The 22376-nt window shown below is 33.1% G+C and overlaps 2 protein-coding genes across 3 annotated transcripts; both read left to right on the top strand.

Annotated features, from left to right (window-relative positions):
- The first annotated feature begins 706 nt into the window (after positions 1 to 706).
- LOC139877058 (chaperone protein dnaJ 50) lies at positions 707 to 5130 on the top strand. Its single transcript, XM_071864464.1, has 10 exons — positions 707 to 841; positions 938 to 1000; positions 1101 to 1167; positions 1524 to 1583; positions 1688 to 1738; positions 1858 to 1938; positions 2615 to 2727; positions 2834 to 2951; positions 3424 to 3550; positions 4785 to 5130. The coding sequence occupies exons 1-10, from the start codon at positions 729 to 731 to the stop codon at positions 4886 to 4888; spliced, it is 897 nt and encodes a 298-aa protein (XP_071720565.1). The 5' UTR covers positions 707 to 728; the 3' UTR covers positions 4889 to 5130.
- Positions 5131 to 6652: 1522 nt separating this feature from the next.
- Positions 6653 to 13397, top strand: LOC139876837 (tyrosyl-DNA phosphodiesterase 1). 2 transcript variants are annotated; one of them, XM_071864212.1, is made up of 16 exons: positions 6653 to 6775; positions 6857 to 7045; positions 7459 to 7716; positions 7785 to 7949; positions 8228 to 8288; positions 8895 to 8971; positions 9046 to 9303; positions 9695 to 9784; positions 10644 to 10778; positions 10854 to 11003; positions 11553 to 11656; positions 11772 to 11825; positions 11962 to 12052; positions 12358 to 12435; positions 12518 to 12668; positions 13129 to 13397. In XM_071864212.1, exons 1-16 carry the CDS (start codon positions 6758 to 6760, stop codon positions 13191 to 13193), a joined length of 1944 nt encoding a protein of 647 aa, XP_071720313.1. In that variant the 5' UTR covers positions 6653 to 6757; the 3' UTR covers positions 13194 to 13397. The 2 variants fall into 2 exon arrangements, with proteins under 2 accessions (XP_071720313.1, XP_071720314.1); XM_071864213.1 differs by having other exon boundaries at positions 12518 to 12702; positions 13129 to 13208.
- The last annotated feature ends 8979 nt before the right edge of the window (positions 13398 to 22376 follow it).

The following is a 22376-nucleotide window of genomic DNA, read 5'->3' as shown; positions in this document are numbered from 1 at the left end:
AACGTCTGAGATCTCCCCGAGATTATTCGGAGATGCCGAGATCTCCCTAAAAAAGTCCAAACGAGATCTCTCCGAGATCCGAATTCTCCATCCTTGGTGTATTTATGCTAAATATAGGATTTTTAAAATATTTGCTTGAAATTTTAGGTATTAAAGTACTGCAGATGAATCTAGATTTAGTGATGATAGGAGTTTTAAATGGTTGGAGTTTTAATCCGTTTCCAAAAAAAACGTCAACGATAAAAAAAATTGAGTTTTGAGATCTTTTTGTTTGAGTATAGAACACTCACCAAGGTCGAAAAAAAAAAAGAAATGAGAAAGAAGAAAAAAGAAGTAGAAAGAATAAAATGACAAAATACCTGTGTGTGCCTTGCATGTGACCTTATACAAGTGATTTTTTAAACGACCGTCAGTGTGAGGGACGATTTCAGCAACTTTTGCAAATCACGAGGACTATCCACATCTAAAAAATACCCTTGGCACTAAACCAGCAATTATTTACCAACCCTTGGACTATTTTAGCAATTATGTCTTTTTATTATTATTATTATTATTAATTATTAATTATTATTTTTAAACTAAAAATTAAAAAAATAACAAAACAAACTAAATTCATCAACCTCAACCTTTAAGGTTAAAATTGTAATTTGACATCCATCATATATAAAACTGGACAAAAATTCACAGCTAAATCTGAGTTCTCGGATCAAAGCGAAAAATAGAAGAAAATGGCAACGGCGTCGTTTCGTTACTACGCTGTCGTTTCGCTTCTCGCAATCTTCTTCATACAACCTTCGATCTCTATCTACTGCGATGAAGATGATTGCTATGATCTACTAGGGTTAGCAATTTACATATATTACAATATTTTTCTCCCCCTAATTATTTGATTATTACTGTAAATTTGACCTAATTTTTAACCTAATTTATTCAATAGGGTTACACAAAGTTCGAATGCATCTGAAATCAAACGAGCTTACTACAAGCTCTCATTGAAACAGTAAGTTTATTATTTTTGGTTAATTAACCTTGTTAGTAATTAAATTTGGTCTGTGATTTGAATTGAATTGAATTGAATTTTGATTGTTGTTTTTTGGCAGTCATCCGGATAAAAATCCAGATCCGGAATCGAAAAAATTGTTTGTGAAAATTGCAAATGCTTATGAGGTACTCCATTGTTATTTAAGCAACTGTATTGTACATAGTATTTATTTATTACAATTAGTTGACCTTTTTAGTCAAACAAGTTCTTATGATCTCATAAAGGTTATTGGTTATTTGTATTTATATTGGGTAATGTGTAGATTGTTTAATTTAATTTGCTTACATGTTAAGTACTGGAAATGAAAATGTAGGCTCTTAAAATGATTATAACTTGTTTCATAATCGACTCAACTAGTTTGCAGTGCAACTTGTGACATGATGAAATTAGTTAATTTCGTGTTATTGGCACAATGGATAGTTAGGTATATGGATGTGTATTGAAGTTAATGACACTTGTTACCTTCCATTTTTAATTATAGATTTTAAAGGATGACGCTACAAGAGCACAATATGATTATGCAATTGAGCATCCGGAGGAGGTTGGCTACTACTCATATTTCATAATCGTCGATTATTTTATTAATATAATTACTATAATGATGATATATGATATATTAATGACTCCTGCCCTTTTGAAATTTAGGTATTTTATAATACAGCTCGGTATTACCATGCTTACTACGGTCATAAAACGGTGAGTTCAAAGTTGCACTATCGCATTCTTCTCTTTAATGATTATGGTAATGCTTTGGTATGTTTAGTATTTTTTTTTTTAATTTTATATGGTGAATAATGTATGAAGTTGATTGCTAGGATCCTCGTGCTGTTTTAGTGGGACTTCTTATAGTTCTCTCTGGAATTCAATATCTGAATCAGTGGACACGGTATCATCAGGTAATTTTTTTTATTTAACCTATAATGTTATTTTTAACAACAATTATTGATGGAATTCTGAGGCTTTTGGAATGTTTTTGGGTGAACTAGCTTTTACCAAAAACACCCTCGAGTCTTTTAACCATTACTCAACCCGCTCAACCAGTCCCACTTTTATTGGTATCTCATATCTGTAGTACAATAGCTCTTCAGTTTACTAAATGGATTTCAAATATGGGTGCGTTTGATAAAACTGAATGAATGATTTAGCACTGAATGGTTCAGAATCAGAATAATTTAAAGCCTCTGAATAAAGTTTGTTCTGGATGAAAATAAGCTGTTTGATAATCATTTAGAATGAATGATATGAACTGAGTAAATTATCTTATTAACGTGTAACATGAATAAAAAATTCAATATAGTTGTTGGTTAAATGTTCAGAATATGATTTGAGGAGAATATTACAGAAAATTTAAGCTCTTAATGGTTAAGACGGTGTTTCAGCTCTGAATGGCTCAACACTGAATTCTGAACCATTCAGCACCATATGTCATTCAGAGATCAGAAACTAACGCGCTGAATGATTCAGCATTCAGCGTTGAACCATTCCATTCAGAGGCAAACAAACACACCCTATGTCTTCCTTGTTACTTATTTTTCTTCTTGTTACATATTACTTTATATTATGTATCATTAGGCTATTGACATGGTCAAGAGGACACCAGCATATAAAAATAAGTTAAAGTCATTAGAATTGGAACGCACTGGGGCACTGTCAAGCAAAAAGAAGGGTGGTTACAAGATTGACAAGTAAGAATCTATTACAGAGTATTGCATAACCACATTTAGGAATTTTTAATTTTTTTATTATCATTTTTTTTTTTAATTTGGTTTTAATGATTATATATCGTGACAGGAAAATGCAGGAAGACATTGGCAAGGAACTTGAATTGCAGATAAAAGGTGCTGAAAAGCCATCAATATGGGGACTTCTTGGTGTTCGTTTTATGCTGTTGCCATACACTCTTGGAAAGGTTGTTTAACGTATCTTGTTATTGGACATTTTTACAACATCAAATACATTGTGGCACATGCCCTTACTATCAGATATATGTGGCAAAATGGGCGGGACGGGCACACCAGAATGGTTATTTTTTATGTATAAGTTAGGTTCGAATAGGTACACATTGTGTACAAATCTTATAATATCCTATATCTAGTTAGCATGTCAAATATGACATTGAAAAGTTATTATTATTTTTTTAATGATAATCATCTCCCAAAGAATGATATAGGGGATTATTTTCGTAAAAAATAAAAGTTCCAACAACTTTCAACCTATTTTAGCTGTTTCCTTGTACCTTCTCTTTTAACATTTCAGAGATAAAACATAGCTGGCGTAAATGGGTCGAAATTGCCCTGTCTAATTTGACATAAAACAGTATTTGTTCTATAAGGCGTGATAATATAAAAATTTATCTAAATATATGAATTTACTTTGTCCAGCTAGTTTTGTGGTATGGATCATGGTATTGGAGGTACAAAATAAACAAAACATCATATTCTTGGGAAGACGCGTCTTATTTGACCAGACGAGCTCTTGGGGCACCACCTGACTCATGGGAAAATCTTGGTAACTTTATTCAACTCTTTGTAGATTTATTGTATATATTTGAGTTCATTCATTATACTAATATACTTGGAAGTTAAAGTGTGACACGTGTTAGTCATTATAATTCACAAATAAATGAGCTCTCTCTCTCTCTCTCTCTCTCTCTCTCTCTCTCTCTTTTCATTTTTGCATTTTTGCTAAATCCTAGATGCTTATATGCTCTTGATATTGTAGGCAATAGTCTTAGGGTGCGTTTGATAAAACTGAATGATTTAGCGCTGAATGGTTCAGAATCTGAATGATTCAGAGCCTCTGAATAAAGTTTCTGAATGAAAATAAGCTATTTGATAATCATTTAGAATGAACGATATAAACCGAGTAAAATTACCTTATCAAAGTGTAACATGAATAAAATATTCAATATACTTGTTAGTTAAGTGTTCATGATAGAATTTTAGGAGAAAATTACAGAAAATTTAGGCTCTTAATAGTTAAGAGAGTATTTCATCTCTGACAGCACTGAATTCTGAACCATTCAGCACCATATGTCATTCAGAGGTCAGAAACTAACGCACTGAATGCTGAATGGTTTAGCATTCAACACTGAACCATTCCATTAAGAGGCAAACAAACACACCTTCATTCTAGTAATAATCTATTTTCTTATCCTCAACACTGGAATCATGTAAGATTGTGTTTGTTATCATCAGAGTTTTAGTGATAAGTTGATAATTTGTTTGTTATTTCCACCAACAATATACTTTTTCTGATGATAACTATTAGCAAATATGGATGTATTATTATCATTTTTAGAAGAATGTGTAATTTAAATCTTGTTTATTTTTATCACTTGAGGAATTTAAAATGTTAGAAATTATGAACTGAGAAAACTTGTTCAATCGTGCTTCCTAGTTGAGATGTCTAATATGTTTTAGTTTTTTTGTTTTATTCTCATTTTACATTTACTAAATTAATTCTTTTATTGCCTTTAACTTGATTCAAGAATTTGAAAAGCATGTATGCACTACAAACGATGACTTTGAGCTGTTCCACCCATTTGATCCGTTAGATTTTAATCACTACTCAAATTGATTAATCTAGTAAAAGGATTAAAATTGATCCGTTTGAGATCAAACATAACTTAATTTGATCTCAAGTAGCATCATTGTTATATATGTTTCTAATATTTACAATGAGTCTGCCTGTGCTTTCATCTATATTTCATAAAAACTAACATAAAGTTTACCATGGTTAGATGACTCAACCAAGAATGATCTCATCAACCGACGCTTATGGGTGAAGTCAAACCTAGACGTTTACCTATCAGAGATGAGAAAAGAGTCAAAACGGAGAAGATAAACAAACTTAATGACTGCTGATTCGCAAATCGGTATTACATTACAAATTAGTTCTCATAATTTTGCATTAAAATTTTTGCTCCAATTAGCCTCATAGAACTTAAATCACAATCTCGACCCCAGTTTTGTGGGTTGTCTAAATGTTATATCTTATTTTTTCTTCGAGAATTACAATATATATTAATCGGAATATTGTAGTAAAGAATATTATGTTGCGGGAGAATGCACTTGTGAAACTTCGTAATAGAAAACTTTACTAATGCATTTATATGCTCATTGTTTTCCTTCATATTGATTTGTGGGTTATAACATGTAAAATGTATATTTCTTACTTTCGCTACCAGTATTTTACCCCTGCATATTTGTCCCAGTAATCAAGTTGTACTGTAACAATTATCAAGCTTGTTTTTTGATCAGATTTCTCATTTTGTTTGGTTTTTAGAACACCATTTTCCCATTTTCATTGTTCAATTTAATGCAATTTTAGATTGGTTAAAAATATTGTTCTTTCATTTTTTTTGGAATTACAGAGTTCTGGAATTCTGGCCCTTTAAACTGGATTCAATCAAAACTTCAAAACCAAACTCTGAACTCGTTTTGTTTGCAAAATAAAAGAGATACGGAGTAATTACCAACGTGTGCTCTACCCCTACCACATTGAACCACAAGTTAAACTTGAACCATAGTGACTGAAAGACCTCTTAACATTCAACTATATTCAAGTACTCCGTACCACATTGAGAGAAACTTGAAAAAGGTGTCTGCGGATATATATAGAAATAGTCATCGTGACTCTATGACTCTAGAAAACGTTATGATCTATTTGATACAAACAATTGAGCACAATTGTAACTGAAATTGCACCAATGCTGGAACATATACACATACAATATTTGCATTACACCGAAAATAACAATGCTCACGTCAACTTACCCCACAAACCAACAACTCCATCAAAAAATAATTCCCATGGCGATGAGCTTGTGACGACCATTTGATAAATGGAGAACATGAAAAATGTTGTAACGAAGAAAAACGAGCAAAGTAGTTCATCTGAGACTGGAGAAGATAGCCAATTGAAACGCTCGAACCACCACCACCACAACAACAACAATACCCAATCCCGCATATGTGATGTATGGGAAGTGAAACACTCGAACCATCTGACCCTTACAGTCAACTAAACATCATTGAGAATACTAAATGAACCTAGAAAGCAGAAGACCATCAACAGCTACCTAATGCAAAACCACAAAAGCTAATCATAAACCAGAAATCACCATAAACTTCAATCAAACCCTCGAAAGATCACAAAAACAAATCAAAACCATGTGGGTTCAGAGGATCTAATTCTCCTTTATCGAATTGGCTCGTGGTGGAAATGGGACCGGATCCAGTCTCAGAGATGCTGAGCTTACTAAAACCTCTAACTACGAACTTAACAAGATTTATCACTAATCAAAATATGTCTTTTAAGATTAAAAAAAAAGGTAAAAAAGTAGAAGGTTTTTTCTGTTCGACTATTCGAGAGGCCGAGTACTCCGACATCATACTATTATGTACTGAGTACAGGATTACTCTGTCACTATTTCCACCCATTCCCTAGTAATTTTATTTAAGAAGTGCATTTTAAATAGGTTATTCCTTTAACCGCATCTGACAACTACTCTATTTATTTATCTAGTATTCTAGCTTGCAAAAAAAGGAAGGAAACCAATTTTTACATATTTTCTGTTAGCTACAGTAGTTAACTACTAACAAAATCCCTAAATTTATTTATACTCCGTTTATATATTATCATATATATTATTAGGGTTCATAGTTCTGACGCTAACGATCATACTTTTCTAATTACACTCAATCAATCTGAATGTCAAATTCTTCTCAGGTATGTATAATTTCAACAATTTATCATGTCATTACAAGTATATTACACATTTTAATTTTTATATATTTTTTGTATGTACAGAAAGTTGGGGTTTTGGTGCCATTGAATGATAAATTAGAAGAAAACAGTTCAAATTCAATCCCCAAAATTGAAATCAGTAATGGGATTAACATAATTGGGCGCAATGTTATACCAATTACTGATAAAAGACTTAGTCGCAAACATGTATCTATTACTGTCTCTACTGATGGCTCTGCTCAACTTTCTGTGGTATTAATTTTCATTTTTTTTTTTCAATTTATTATGTTTAAATATTTTTACCTTTGTTTAAAAATTCGATTATTGCAAAAAGTTTAAGAATTGTAATGTAACATAACATATAACATATAACATACAAGATGATTAGAAAAGTTGAAAAGTAAAACTTGTAAGGGTGCCTTTCGCACATCGCGTTGCAGGGGCAGTGGGGGAGCGGGGGATTTACCGCCCAGGATTGGGCCGGGTTTCCTCCTGGACAGCAGTTGGGGGCGGGTTATGCAACTGCAGGGAGATGAACGCGCGTGGGTGGTTAAGTCCCCTCTGGGTGATCCCGTACTCCTGTTCCAAAAAAAAAAAAACAAATTAATAAAAAAGTATGATGGTCATCGTTATTAATGGTGCAAAGTATGTTCAATAACTTGTAGGAAGGAACAAACCCAGTTGTTATTAGATCTCAAGATCAAAGAAAGAAGCTTTTATCAAGAGAAACGTTTACCATCAGAGATAGTGATATCATAGAATTAATCCCTGGACACTATTTGTTCATGTTTAAATCTTATGATAGTGTACGAAAACAATCTTCCGTGAACACACAAAAAAGACCTTTAGTTGAAGACGAGTCACTTGCACAGAAACGTTTGCGACAACTTGAAGAAGATGAGGCCCTTGCAAGAAAGTTGCAGGTACTTTTTAAATCATAATGAAAAGTTCAGTTTATTTGTTTGAGTTATTTGTTCCCATGTTTATGCAGACTGAGATGAATGATGATTTTCAAGAAAATGAAGGGTCTTTTGAGGCAATACGCAATTTTAAGCCCCCTAAAGATAAAATTCCACATACGTTTCGACTTATGCGAGTGAAAGGCCTGCAAGCATGGGCTAATACTAGTTCTGTGTCAATTGGGGACGTGATTCAGGTAACTACAATTCCTTGCCATCAAAATTAAGGATGCAACTTAAAGGTCAAGCTGATATAATACTATTTTTTTAATCTGATTACATAAACATGGTGACAAAACATCAATGTCTGTCGAGTAACATTTAGCCTAGGCATTGTTTCTTTAATATGAAATTTGTTAGAAAAAGCTTTATTAATTGCTTACGCCTTATTGTTTATGACTTCTCTCTTTATTAAATCGTGTGTTGTTGCTTACTCAAACGCTTTTTCTGATATTATTTTCTATTTGTTTGTTAGGGAAATGTACAAGTTGCTGTTCTTTCAAACTACATGGTTGACATTGATTGGTTGTTATCAGGTTAGCAAATTCCGCACAACTTTATGAACACATGGTGTATGTTTGTGACATTAATATACATTCTTTCATCTAAAGGACACGTTTTTCGTTTAAAAATTGTGTTGTTTCACATGCTCTTTGCGAATACCAATTGGATTACATCTCACACTAAGCATATGAGCATATCCAATGTTGTAAAAGTCAACCGAGCCTGCCGATGCATCGGTTTAGGGACTTGCCCGTCCCAACTCGTCCCAAAACACCTTAAAATTCGGTCAAGGCTAAAATCCAGGTCGAGTCGGCCATGTGGGGTCTGAGTCAGTCAAATTCAAAGTTAGGTAAAGTTTATATTTTTCAAAATTAGTTTTTGTGCCAAATATATATGTTTGAAAAATTTATGTTTTACGTTTGATATATTTATGTGTAATCTATATATATGTTTGAATTATTTATTAATAAAAGTCAACGTTGGTCAACGCGTGACTCGTCCACGTCTCGTTCCCGACTCGTCCCTCCAGGGTCCCGACCGACTTGTCACCGACTCGCGACTTTTACAACCTTGAACATATCGATCTCTATGATATCTTTTTTTATGGAACAATTTTTTTTTTTTTTTTTTTGGTGTAGCATGTCCAACTTTAAAGAACGTCCCTCATGTATTGGTGGTTCATGGTGAAAGTGACGATAGACTTGAGCATATGAAGGTCTGCATTTAAATCTTTTAATATATCTTTATGAAATACGATTATATGTTTATTACCTATGACTTTATTTGTAGATAAACAAACCTGCAAATTGGATTTTGCACAAACCACCATTACCGATTGCATGGGGGACCCACCATTCGAAAGCCATGTTTCTGGTGTATCCTCAAGGAGTGAGAGTTATTGTCCATACAGCAAACTTAATCTACGTTGACTGGAATAATAAAAGTCAAGGTCTTTGGATGCAAGATTTTCCATTAAAAAGTCAAGAAATGTCAAACAATGGATGTGGCTTCGAAACGGACCTGATTGATTATCTTGGTGCACTGAAGGTCATTTACATTTACATTTGCATTTACATTCACATTTGCTTTAACGAAATAAATTATTCGTATTTTTGGTTGTCCAGATGTTATATTTATTATTAAGATTTTTTATTTTTATTATTATGGATTTTTCTAACGAAAACATTAAGGGCTTTCGTTAAGGTGCAAAAAAGACTTGTACTTTTTAATAATCGCCATGTAAAAGTCAACATCAACCACCTTATACAACACATTAATGCACTGCCGTTAGAAAAATCCTTGCATTATTACTATTATTGTATTATTGTTACTATTTTATTATTATATCATTAATTTTTAATTGTTGTTTTATAATTTGGTAATAATTATGTTATTTGGACATATTTTAGTACTTGGTTTTTTTTTTTTAAATTTGCAGTGGCCTGAATTTCCTATAAAACTTCCGGAACTGGGCGACGTCCGCTTCAACTCATCTTTTTTTAAAAGATTTGACTACAACAGTGCAACGGTAACTTTTTAACATACGTAAGCATTACAGGTGTCTAAATGGACGGGTTCGGTAATGGTTAAAACATGAGATCATCTGTTACGGGTCAACACGCGTTTAGTTAGGTTAACCCAAACAATATTTCTCCAGTTTTCATAATTAAGTTGTGTGTTAAAATATGATTCCAAACTTGTAACTATAATACTAACCTCATGTTTTATTTAATTGGTTGATAATTTCACCTTAATACTTGCATGCATACGAGCAAATATTTTAGAAATATTGTGTCGTCTCAAGTTTTAACTTAGGGGGTGTTTGGCAAGTTAGATTTAAAAACTATAAACAATTAATTAATAGTGTTTGGCAACTTAAGTTTAAAAAATCAGTTGATTGCCGATTTGAGAGACTAAAAACGTGAAAATGAAAAAACATGTCACAAATGTTCTCTTCCACCTATTTATCCTTAGTTACTTAATTTATCAAATAATATTTGAGATGAAAAAGGTTAGATCGGCGGGGAACCTTTAACCCCGTGCACCCTTTGGATGCCAACTGCCTACCGGGTCGTGTGCAGTCCCAGGCAAGTGTGGTCGGAACCAACCCCTGTTCCAGCGCCAAGCACAAATGGTGGCCGATTCAAGAATCGAACCTTCGCCTTATTTGAGATGAACAGAATTTATCAAATAATATAATTTACCAAATACCTAAAAATCTGATTATTTGATTATTCCGTTATCAAAAAACATAATCAAATCCAAACACCATCAGTTTATAACATGTTTTGCTAAGATTATCTAACACGCATAATCAGTTTTCAAATCGCAAAACCGAACACCACCTTAAACAACTTTTTCTGATATTCTGTAGTTGCATATTTCAGGTAAGGTTAATAGCATCTGTACCTGGATATCATACGGGTTCAAACGTTAAGAAATGGGGCCATATGAAGCTACGATCCGTTCTACAAGATTGCATTTTTGATAAAATGTTTCAAAACTCGCCCCTTATATATCAGGTTTGGCCCACATTTTTCAAACGTTAAGTAAATGTTCTATAATTCGCAATCACTGATATTGTTGCATTGTAACAGTTCTCGTCGCTAGGTTCTTTAGACGAAAAGTGGATGACCGAGTTCGCGTTCTCGATGTCATCGGGTGTTTCAGACGATAAAAAACCTCTCGGTTTAGGCGAGCCGTTAATAGTGTGGCCCACAGTTGAGGATATAAGATGTTCTCTTGAGGTAATATTCGCCCGTAAAGTTAGGTTAGAAACTAACCGGTCGAATGTCTCCCATATTTTAATTTAGGATTTTGCTAACGATAGCCCTTATGGCTAAGGGTTGTCGTTAACGCGCTTTAATCAATTGTACATTCATGTAATCGTCCCCACTAAATTTATAAGTAACCGTTGTCACGTTGTGTACAATTGTTTAAAGCGCGTTAATGACAGCCGTAACGGATGGCGTTAGCAAAATCCTTTATATCAATACTCGAATAATATAATTTTGTACACATATTTGACACTAATATATTGGTAAACTACTTTTATTTTATTTATTTATTTATTTTTTTTTTTTTGAGAAAGTACTTTGTGTCAACCCAATCTAATGGGTATCAACCCGTATCAACAGTAACCCATTTTGATGCACCATATCCGATTATGAGTTATGACCCATTTCACTAGATCTACTCATCTTACCACCTCTAATTTACTCGTTTAAGGGTTTTTTTTTTTTTTTTTTTTTTTTTTTTTTTTTTTCATATCATGTAATTATGTACGTATTCAATAGGGTTATGCAGCTGGTAGCTGTGTTCCAAGCCCTTTGAAGAATGTAGAGAAACCATTCTTGAAAAAATATTGGTCGAAATGGAAAGCAACCCACACCGGTCGCTGGTATTAAATATTTCTCTTACTCTTATAAATCCATAAATAAATCTTTTTTCATCTTCAATAAAAAGCCTTTTCTAATAATATTAATTTACTTTACCTTTTTATTTGAATGTTACAGTCGCGCAATGCCTCATATAAAGACATTTACTCGTTATAATGGTCAAAACCTTGCGTAAGTATCTATTTTGTTGCTTTCAAAGTTATATTCCTATCCATAAAATATAATCTTAGTCATATTTAGAACATAAAAAGTTCAATTTTTTTGAAAGAGTGTTTCAGTTCGACCTGACCCGTTATTTATTTCACAGATGGTTCTTGCTGACATCAGCAAATCTCAGCAAAGCTGCATGGGGAGCTCTTCAGAAAAATAATACTCAGCTCATGATTCGTTCATACGAGGTATTTTCGGTAGTTGTCACACAAAGACCTTAGATTTTTGACAATTTGATCTTTTTTTAGTCCAATTAGACAGTATTTGAAGCTTTAAACTATAAAAATCTTTGGATTCTGTAAATAAATCTCGAGAACTACTTTTAACTACGCAAAACTAGTATCATAACAAGGATATTTTAATGATTAAAGAAACTATAAGATTCATTGTTTTGGACTAGAATAGTTGTAACATCGTTTAAAATTAATTATTAAGAAATACGTATCAAATTATTCATCCGTGTATCTTGATTTATAACCTTTTTACTTTGCAGCTTGGGGTGCTGTTTTTACCATCTTCAACCGATCATGCAAGTGCATTTTCTTGTACTGAAAATGGAAGTACATCGGGGGTAAAAATGTCTTTTTTTTCTCTTTTACACTTCTGTGTAATATGGGATTGTTATGTTATATAACTAGGGCTTTTTATTTCAGAGTAAATGTGGGCCCACTTTGAAATCTCCCAATGCAAAAAGCACAAAACTTGTAACACTGGCTTCAGTACATAGCACGAAAATGGATTCGCCAGAATTTATTACGTTGCCTGTGCCTTACGAACTTCCTCCACAACGTTACTCTTCAGAAGGTTATGTTCACATAATGTGTATTAACTAGAGGTGGTAATTTTGACCCATTTACTTATAAACGGGCCGATTCAGGCGGGTTTATTTCTGATGGTTTTGTTAAGCAGTAAAAATTAAATCATTTGCTTACATGGAGCCTCCTAAGTCGGCTTATTTGAGTAAATAGATATAATACTTGTAACCTCTTAAGTTAAGATTTGTTTTGAAATGGTAGAATTAATTAATAACATTTTACATGATAGAACATCAAAAACAAAGTGTGTTATAGGTTAAGCACAACCTGATCTTATCCCCATTTCCAACTTTGGCAATAAAAATTACCCTTTTTTAGCTGTTACCCAAATGGACTGACCCGCTCACTATACCCTTTTGATTGATAATTGTAACGAAAACAACAAATATAGTTATGAAAGTAGATAAATTTTGGTTATGCTAAAATTGAAGTTGTTGTTTACCATGCAGATATACCTTGGTCGTGGGAACGGCAATATAAGAAGAGGGATGTTCTTGGTCAAACTTGGCCTTAAAAGATTGACTTTTTATTTTTGTATATATCGAAGCAGACTACTTGGTGCATTTTTTAGCTAATAGAGAAAACGAATGCTTTGTTTGTATTTGGTTAACATTTGTTTTTTTTTTTTCTTTTTCTTTTCTGAGACCTACTAATCCGTGTTTATAAACAATCTAATGTCTTGCGCATTGGTCATGATTGCGATTGGTTCAGAAAACTTAACACCATATTTTTCATGTTAACAACTTGATATACAGTTGATTAGTTGTTAGCAATCTAATGGAGTTGTCTAGTGTTTTTTCGTATTATTTTTCGTTTTCTGATTTCACTTTGTTTGTTTAGTTTGATTCATGTTATTATCGTGTAGTATTCGGTTTAGTTTTGGTTAGCTGTTTTAAGGTTTATCGGGTTGTTAGGGGAGCCTCGTTTATAGATAGTTCTCGTTTTGTTTGTAGCTTTCTAGGTGCGAGACTTCCTGTTCCTCCCGTTTCTTTGTATTTTCTGTTGAGGGCGTTTTCCTTTGGAAAACAACACGATATACAGTTGATTAGTTGTTAGCAATCTAATGGAATTGTCTCGTGTTTTTTCGTATTATTTTTCGTTTTTTGATTTCACTTAGTTTGTTTAGTTTGATTCGTGTTATTATCGTGTAGTATTCAGTTTAGTTTTGGTTAGTTGTTTTAAGGTTTATCGGGTTGTTAGGAAGTCTCGTTTATAGATAGTTCTCGTTTTGTTTGTAGCTTTCTAGGTGCGAGACTTCTTGTTTCTCCCGTTTCTTTGTATTTTCTGTTGAATGCGTTTTCCTTTGGAAAACAACCACGTTTCTAAATGAGTTTTCGTTTTTTTTCGCCAAAAAAAAAACATATTAAAATGTTGGTGGTGTGTTTGTTCACGGTTTTGGATTATTCATTGATTTTAGTACTTGTACTAAAATGTTTGATGGTAGGTTGATTTTGATGGTGATATGATCCATCAATTATTTTTAGGCAAACTCAAACTCATACACATGACATGTATTTATTCACAAATGCATATCCATAGTTGACGTTAGTTGACGTTACTTAACGTAACTTGACGTTACTTGACGTTACTTTACGTAACTTGACGTTACTTGACGTAACTTGACGTTAGTGGACATTACTTGACGTAACTTGACGTTAGTGGACATTACTTGACGTTACTTGACCTTACTTGACCGTTACTTGACCGTTACTTGACGTTACTTGACGTTAGTTGACGTTAGTGGACGTTAGTTGACGTTGGTGAACGTTACTTGACGTTACTTGACGTTATTTAACGTTACTTGTCGTTAGTTGATGTTAGTTGACGTTAGTGGATGTTAGTGGACGTTAGTTGACGTTAGTTGACGTTAGTGGACGTTAGTTGACGTTACTTGACGTTAGTTGACGTTACTTGATGTTAGTTTAAGTTAGTGGACGTTAGTGGAAGTTACTTGACGTTAGTTGACGTTAGTGGACGTTACTTGACGTTAGTTGACGTTAGACGTAAGGTGGCGTTAGTTGACATTACTTGACGTTAGTGCACGCTAGTGGACGTTGGTTGACGTTAGTGAACGTTGGTGGACGTTAGTGAACGTTAGTGGACGTTGGTGGACGTTAGTTAACGTTACTTGACGTTAGATGACGTTAGTGGACGTTACCGACGTTACTTGACGTTAGTTGACGTTACTTGATGTTAGTTGATGTTAGTGGACGTTATTTGACGTGAGTGGACGTTACTTGATGTTAGTTGACGTTACTTAACGTTACTTTACGTTAATAGATGTTACTTGACGTAACTGGAGGTAATTTAATGTTACTTGACAATTTGACATTACTTAACGTTAGTTGACGTTACTTGACGTTAGTTGACATTACTTGACGCTAGTGGACGTTACTTGACGTTACTTGACGTTAGTTGATGTTACTTGACATTAGTTGACGTTACTTGACGTTACTTGACGTTAGTTAAAGTTGGTGGACGTTAGTGGACGTTACTTGACGTTAGCTGACGTTACGACGTTTGTTAAAGTTGGTGGACGTTAGTGGACGTTACTTGACGTTAGTTGACGTTACTTGACGTTAGTGGACGTTAGTGGACGTTAGTTGACGTTAGTTGAGGTTACTTGACGTTAGTGGACGTTAGTTAATGTTACTTGACGTGACATAATGTATATACATAGTTGACGTTAGTTGATGTTAGTGGACGTTACTTGACGTTACTTAACCTTATTTGACGTTACTTGACCTTAGATGACGTTACTTGACGTTACTTGACGTTACTTCACGTTACTTGACGTTAGTGGACGTTAGGAGACGTTAGTTGACGTTAGTGGAAGTTAGTTGATGTTAGTTGACATTAGTGGACGTTACTTGACGTTAATGGACGTTACTTAACGTTACTTGACGTTATTTGACGTTACTTGTCCTTAGTTGACGTTAGTTGACGTTAGTGGACGTTAGTGGACGTTAGTTGACGTTACTTGACGTCAGTTAACGTTAGTTGATGTTAGTGGACGTTAGTTGATGTTAGTGGACGTTACTTGACGTTATTTGATGTTACTTGACGTTAATTGACGTTAGTGGACGTTAGTTGACGTTACTTGACGTTACTTGACGTTAGTTCACGTTACTTGACGTTACTTGTTACTTGACGTTAGCTGACGTTACTCGACGTTAGGTGGCGTTAGTTGACGTTACTTGAAGTTAGTGGACGCTAGTGAACGTTGGTTGACGTTAGTGGACGTTGGCGGACGTTAGTGAACGTTTGTGGACGTTAGTTGACGTTACTTTAGTTGATGTTAGTGGACGTTACTTGACCTTAGTTGACGTTACTTGATGTTACTTCACGTTATTTGACGTTAGTGGACGTTAGGTGACGTTAGTTGACGTTAGTGGAAGTTAGTTGACGTTAGTGGACGTTAGGTGACGATAGTTGACGTTAGTGGAAGTTAGTTGACGTTAGTAGACGTTAGTGGACGTTACTTGACGTTAGTGGACGTTACTTAACGTTACTTGACGTTACTTGACGTTATTTGACGTTACTTGTCCTTAGTGGACGTTAGTTGACGTTAGTGGACGTTAGTGGACGTTAGGTGACGTTAGTGGACGTTACTTGACGTTATTTGACGTTAGTAGACATTAGTTGATGTTACTTGACGTTAGTTGATGTTACTTGACGTTAGTTCACGTTACTTGACGTTAGTGGACGTTACTTGTTACTTGACGTTAGTTGACGTTACTCGACGTTAGGTGGCGTTAGTTGACGTTAGGTGGTGTTAGTTGACGTTAGTGGACGTTAGTGGACGTTGGTGGACGTTAGTGAACGTTGGTGGACGTTTGTGGACGTTAGTTGACGTTAGTTGACGTTAGTGGACGTTATTGGACGTTACTTGACGTTAGTTGACGTTACTTGATGTTAGTTGACGTTACTTGACGTTAGTGGACGTTACTTGATGTTAGTTGATGTTAGTGCACGTTAGTTGATGTTACTTGACATTAGTTGACGTTACTTGACGCTAGTGGACGTTACTTGACGTTACTTGACGTTTTACTTGACGTTAGTTGATGTTACTTGACATTAGTTGACGTTACTTGACGTTACATGACGTGAGTGGACGTTACTTGACGTTAGTTAAAGTTGGTGGACGTTACTTGACGTTAGTTAAAGTTGGTGGACGTTACTTGACGTTACTTGACGTTAGTTGACGTTAGTTGACGTTACTTGAAGTTACTTGACGTTAGTGGACTTTAGTAAAAGTTACTTGACGTCAGTTGACGTTACTTGACGTTACTTGTTGTTAGTTGATGTTAGTGGACGATATTTGACGGTAGTTGACGTTAGTGGACGTTAGTGAACGTTAGTTGACGTTAGTGGACGTTAGTTGACGTTAGTTGCTTGACGTTAGTGGACGTTACTTGACGTTAGTGGACGTTAGTTGACGTTCGTGGACGTTACTTCACGTTACTTGACGTTGGTTGACGTTACTTGATGTTACTTGATGTTAGTTGATGTTACTTGACGTTAGTTGACGTTACTTGACGTTAGTTGACGTTAGTGGACGTTAGTGGACGTTAGTTGATGTGACGATCCGTCCAAATCGCTTTGGACGAATACATCATTCATCGATTTCACAATGAGGTACTGACCTCTACATGATACGTTTTGTAAACATTGCATTCTTTTGAAAAGGGCATACCATAAATGAATATCAAATTCCAAGGTTTTTGACGTATGATGAGTTCTACATATAGACAATCACCGTAATTAATAGTTTACAATACTATATCCGTTGATAATGCAGTCAAAATAAGATACATGTGATGAGTTTGTGAATGCAACGTTTTCTCGAATAAAGCATGTATGACTCCATGCACATAGCTCGTATAACAGATAAGCAAACAGCGGAAGACTTCTAGGAACCTGAGAATAACCATGATTTCAAGTGTCAACACAAAGGTTGGTGAGTTCATAGTTTTAATGTTGCGCATAATTCGTATATAAAGGTGGATCACAAGATTTCAGTTGTTTCATCCAGAAACGTTTATCAAAATATTCTACAAAATTGAGCACCCTGGTAACTAAGCTTTAACATTCTAATAAATACCCCTGTTTTAACATACATGCAACCAACATGTACAATACACGCAATCCAACGTGTACTAAACTCAAATAGCATACGTCTGTTTTATAGTTCAGGCTAGGGTTTCTATAACTGGAACAGACGGGGATGTCAAGCCCTATGGATCCATATATAACTACCCGCGCCCACCAGTTCTTATAACCGGCAGTTACTAGTTACCAAAGCTAAGGGATTTTTAGTTCAAACTCGGTGTAGATTTTAGTATGTACTTGTATCCATTGCGTTTAAAATAAAGTGCATGTATTCTCAGCCCAAAAATATAGATTGCAAAAGCAATTAAAAGGGAGCATATGAAACTCACCTTAGCAGCACATAAGGTCATTCACCAAAAAGTGACCGAAACTTGGAATGCAAAATTAACCGTAGATCTCAACCTAGAGAACATATGTTGGTCAATACATGTCTAATAAGCTAGGTTGGGTCATAGTGTATCACAATCCTAATGCTCGAGACCGACATGCAAAAGCTAACAAAAGTCATCTCAAAAGTCAACCTGACCCAATATGATCTTTAAATCTATACATGTTTTATTAACATAGTACAAGTCTTGATAATTGAACGAATTTATAGTTTATCAAACTCAAAACATTATTTATTTCAGGAGTATATTATATTTGAATGATCATGGCAATTAGATATGTTTTAACATTTCATATAGTTTCCCAATACTTGTAAAATCAAAATATAGTTTTTATAAGGCTTTGAAATATGATAAAACAGTCAAATTTGACAATTGTTCAACGAGACGTGCCTTATATAAGAATTCATTTACTCGACTAATAATATTTGGAAATTCAATTTATCAATCTCATAGACAAGTTGTTTAAATATCAATTGTAGATTCAAAAACAATTTCAATTAATATTAATCATAATTCAGTTGACCATAACTTTTAATCCGTTCCTCGAAAACACACGATTTCTAAATGAAAAGTTATTAATTTTTCGACAGCTTTCCAATGACATGCATATCATATACCTTATATCAGTAATATACATATTATATTTGTGATTCAACATATACTATATAGTGACAAAATTAAATATACAAGTATGCATAATCAAATATACTCGAGCACTAGTCAGGGATACACTATTAATATATAAAAGATAAAATATGAGTGCTCACGTATCAATATTGAGATTCAATATTGCAGGAAAGTACGTAGACGCAACGAAGATGATAAACACTAGTTTAACTCACGAGCAAAACCCCCGAACCATACCCATAACCTCCATATCTATAACCCATAATTTCCTTAGCTCTTTCCCGCTTGAAAACCCCTTTTTGAAATGATTTGGACATAACTTCGTCGTAGTATTTTATTTATAACACTAATAATAATGATACTCCTAACCATAAGATTAATAATAATATTAATCTTAATAATAATAATAATAATAATAATAATAATAATAATAATAATAATAATAATAATAATAATAATAATAATAATAATAACAATAATAATAATAATATATAAGTGTATGTGTGCGAGAGATAGAGTGATTCAAAAACTGCAAAAACGTTTGAGCTTTATAATGTGGCCTGACTCCACAACCCATGCGATCGCATGGCTGTACAGGCCAAACTCCATGCGATCGCATGGACAGCCTGTCCAGCACTCGATCGATTTTTGAACTCTTCTGCCGACAGTTATATATATATATATATATATATATATATATATATATATATATATATATATATATATATATATATATTTATTTATTTATTTATTTATTTATTTATTTTATATAATTATATATATATATTATATTATATTCTCGAGCATAGATAACTTGTACTTTTAGTTTCGTTGAATTGTACGTTGTCACTCGACCTAAGTTCCGGTTCCGGTTTCTCGAACATCTTTACGTACGCTGAGAAAACTTGTGCTTTATGTTACGCGACAAGTACCATTATAAATAAATTAGACTTAAATTAATGAAAAACAATCATACTCAAAGTGTAACTTATTCATTTGAGTGTTTTGGTCAGTTGCTTCTTTAAATCATTATTTCACCATATATACAATATATATATATATATATATATATATATATATATATATATATATATATATATATATATATATATATATATATATATACAATAGTATTATTTTAAATCAAAACATTTTATAAAGTTATATTTTATCATTTGGAAATATATATATATATATATATATATATATATATTTATATTCATTTAGAAATATAAGTTTATATATATTAGAAATATTTATAATATTTGGTTTTTCAAATACTAATTATATTTCAAAGTATAATTTAAGATCGTTTTCATAATAGGATTTATTATATCATATGACGTTTTCATTTTAAAACTTAACTAAATATAGTTCATTTATGTACTAACATTTATTTTAACTTCTTAATGTACTAATTGACATATCTCAATATCAATCGAATCAATAAGCGAACGTAATAATCATTTACTTAATTAATTTGAAACTATATAAATTCAATATTCATAAACATGTCTTAAATACATGTTGCGAGTTATTTATGTACCTAATAATTAATATTCCAACCTTTTGTATATATAATCAAATTATGTTACAAAAACATCTTAATAATCAAATTCTATTGAATCGAAAAACGTTTCCACACGTTTGAAAATAGATCAATCGAATATTATAAAATTCAACTCTCCATTAACTTTTGTCTAACTTTTGTTATTTGACACTTTGTTCCTACTTGTAAAACACTTTACCATTTTCCGAATAAAACATATTTCTCAAATCACAGTGGACCTCACAACAGAGACCCGTAATCATATCCTAATGTATATCTGATAAATCAATCATTTGATATTATCTTATAATTCCTTCGATAATATATATTGGAATAAATACGTTCCTGTAAAGTATTATACGTTTAACACCTTGATAATGTTTTCAAATATATAAAATATCTATACATATATATGCACATATATATTCATATCTAATTATATAATAGTTCATGAATCGTCGGGGTTTGGTCAATGAATGTATGAACATAGTTTAAAATCCTTGAGATTCAAGTTAACAAACTTTGCTTATCGTGTCGGAATAATATAAAGATAAAGTTTAAATTTGGTCAGAAATTTCCGGGTCGTCACAGTACCTACCCGTTAAAGAAATTTCGTCCCCGAAATTTGATCGAGGTTGTCGTGGATAATAATAAGAATGTTTTCATGACGAATATGAGTTGGTAAATAGAATTTTATCATTATTGAGTAATATAGATAAAACAATTCGTTTATGTGAAGAGTACGAGTGAAGTTATCACAAAAGAGTGAAATGAATAAATGTAGATTCATCATATCTTTTGACGTAGATAGGATTGATTTCTGGAGTTCAAGGGATTTAGAGAAAATCTTCGTAATAAGATTTGATTCTTCGGTAATTAAGGAAATTAGGATCTTCTTTAATTAAATGCGATAACCTGTCACGATTGCTCTGTCAGATTTTTCGCTATAAATCCTCTCCCTTCGTTTCTTTATTTCCACAGCTCACCTTCTATTCTTCTTCCTTCAACTCTTACTTTAAAGTATTCTTCAATATGCTTCATCCAGTTCTGATTCTTGATATACTCCTAACTTTCATATCTATCATTCTTCGTTTTCATCTGCCGCCGGAGGAATCTATTCATTTTTACTATACTCTTGGCTTTATAGTGTTTTTAGTTCTCCCGTGTCTTTACGTTGCGATATTTATTGATATACACGGTTTGTAATTTATGTGTTGTCGTCGGGCTTTATTTCTTTCCTTATCTTTCAGAGTCCCTGCTTCTATCTTTCTATAATCATCGACATCCACAGTTAATGCTCTTTCCTTTTTGCTGCGATTTATACCCCCATTTCTATTTTGGAGCTTCATGCTCTGTTTTCTGTTCTATCCATTAAGCACCGCATGTAATGGTCCAGAATTCGCAGATATGAATTTTGGAATGAACATAGTTAATGTTCTAAGAAGGAAATTGTAATGGCACGATCTTGATTTGTCAAATTACTAGAATACCTCGGAAAAGGCCGAGTCATCAAGAAAAATATTTTCTTGATATGTTTAGAGTTTAAGTAGAATACAAGAGTCGTGTAACATGGCACATGATGACGTTATGATCTGTGAATCATCACGTTCCATTTAGAAACTCAGCATGACTTACTGTAATATAATCACGTTGATCAAGTGTCATTATATTATACTAACTCATGCTTCAGTTCCCAACACTACTTCAAAAACATTCATATTTTAAATTCGAATTTTCAGAATTTAGAAACTAAAACAGTTTCTTTTATGATGTAATACAAATAACGCGAAGAGATAATTGATTTCAGATAAGAAGAGTTATGAAAATATCTTCAGAAATATCTAAGATATTTATAATGAAAGATATGATAATATATTAGAATATCTAAGATCAGAGAATGATGAAGAATATTGTCTGCAAGGGTTTAGAGTCAGGAGCAAGGTATTCATTAATGACTTCAGCAGACGCTGAATCATTTGGATTCTTTGAAGGCAGGTTTATTCTTTATGATTTGTCCACT

The sequence above is a fragment of the Rutidosis leptorrhynchoides genome, chromosome 11, assembly GCF_046630445.1.
Source record: "Rutidosis leptorrhynchoides isolate AG116_Rl617_1_P2 chromosome 11, CSIRO_AGI_Rlap_v1, whole genome shotgun sequence".
Taxonomy (NCBI): Eukaryota; Viridiplantae; Streptophyta; class Magnoliopsida; order Asterales; family Asteraceae; genus Rutidosis; species Rutidosis leptorrhynchoides.
This window is presented reverse-complemented; position numbering and strand designations above follow the sequence as displayed.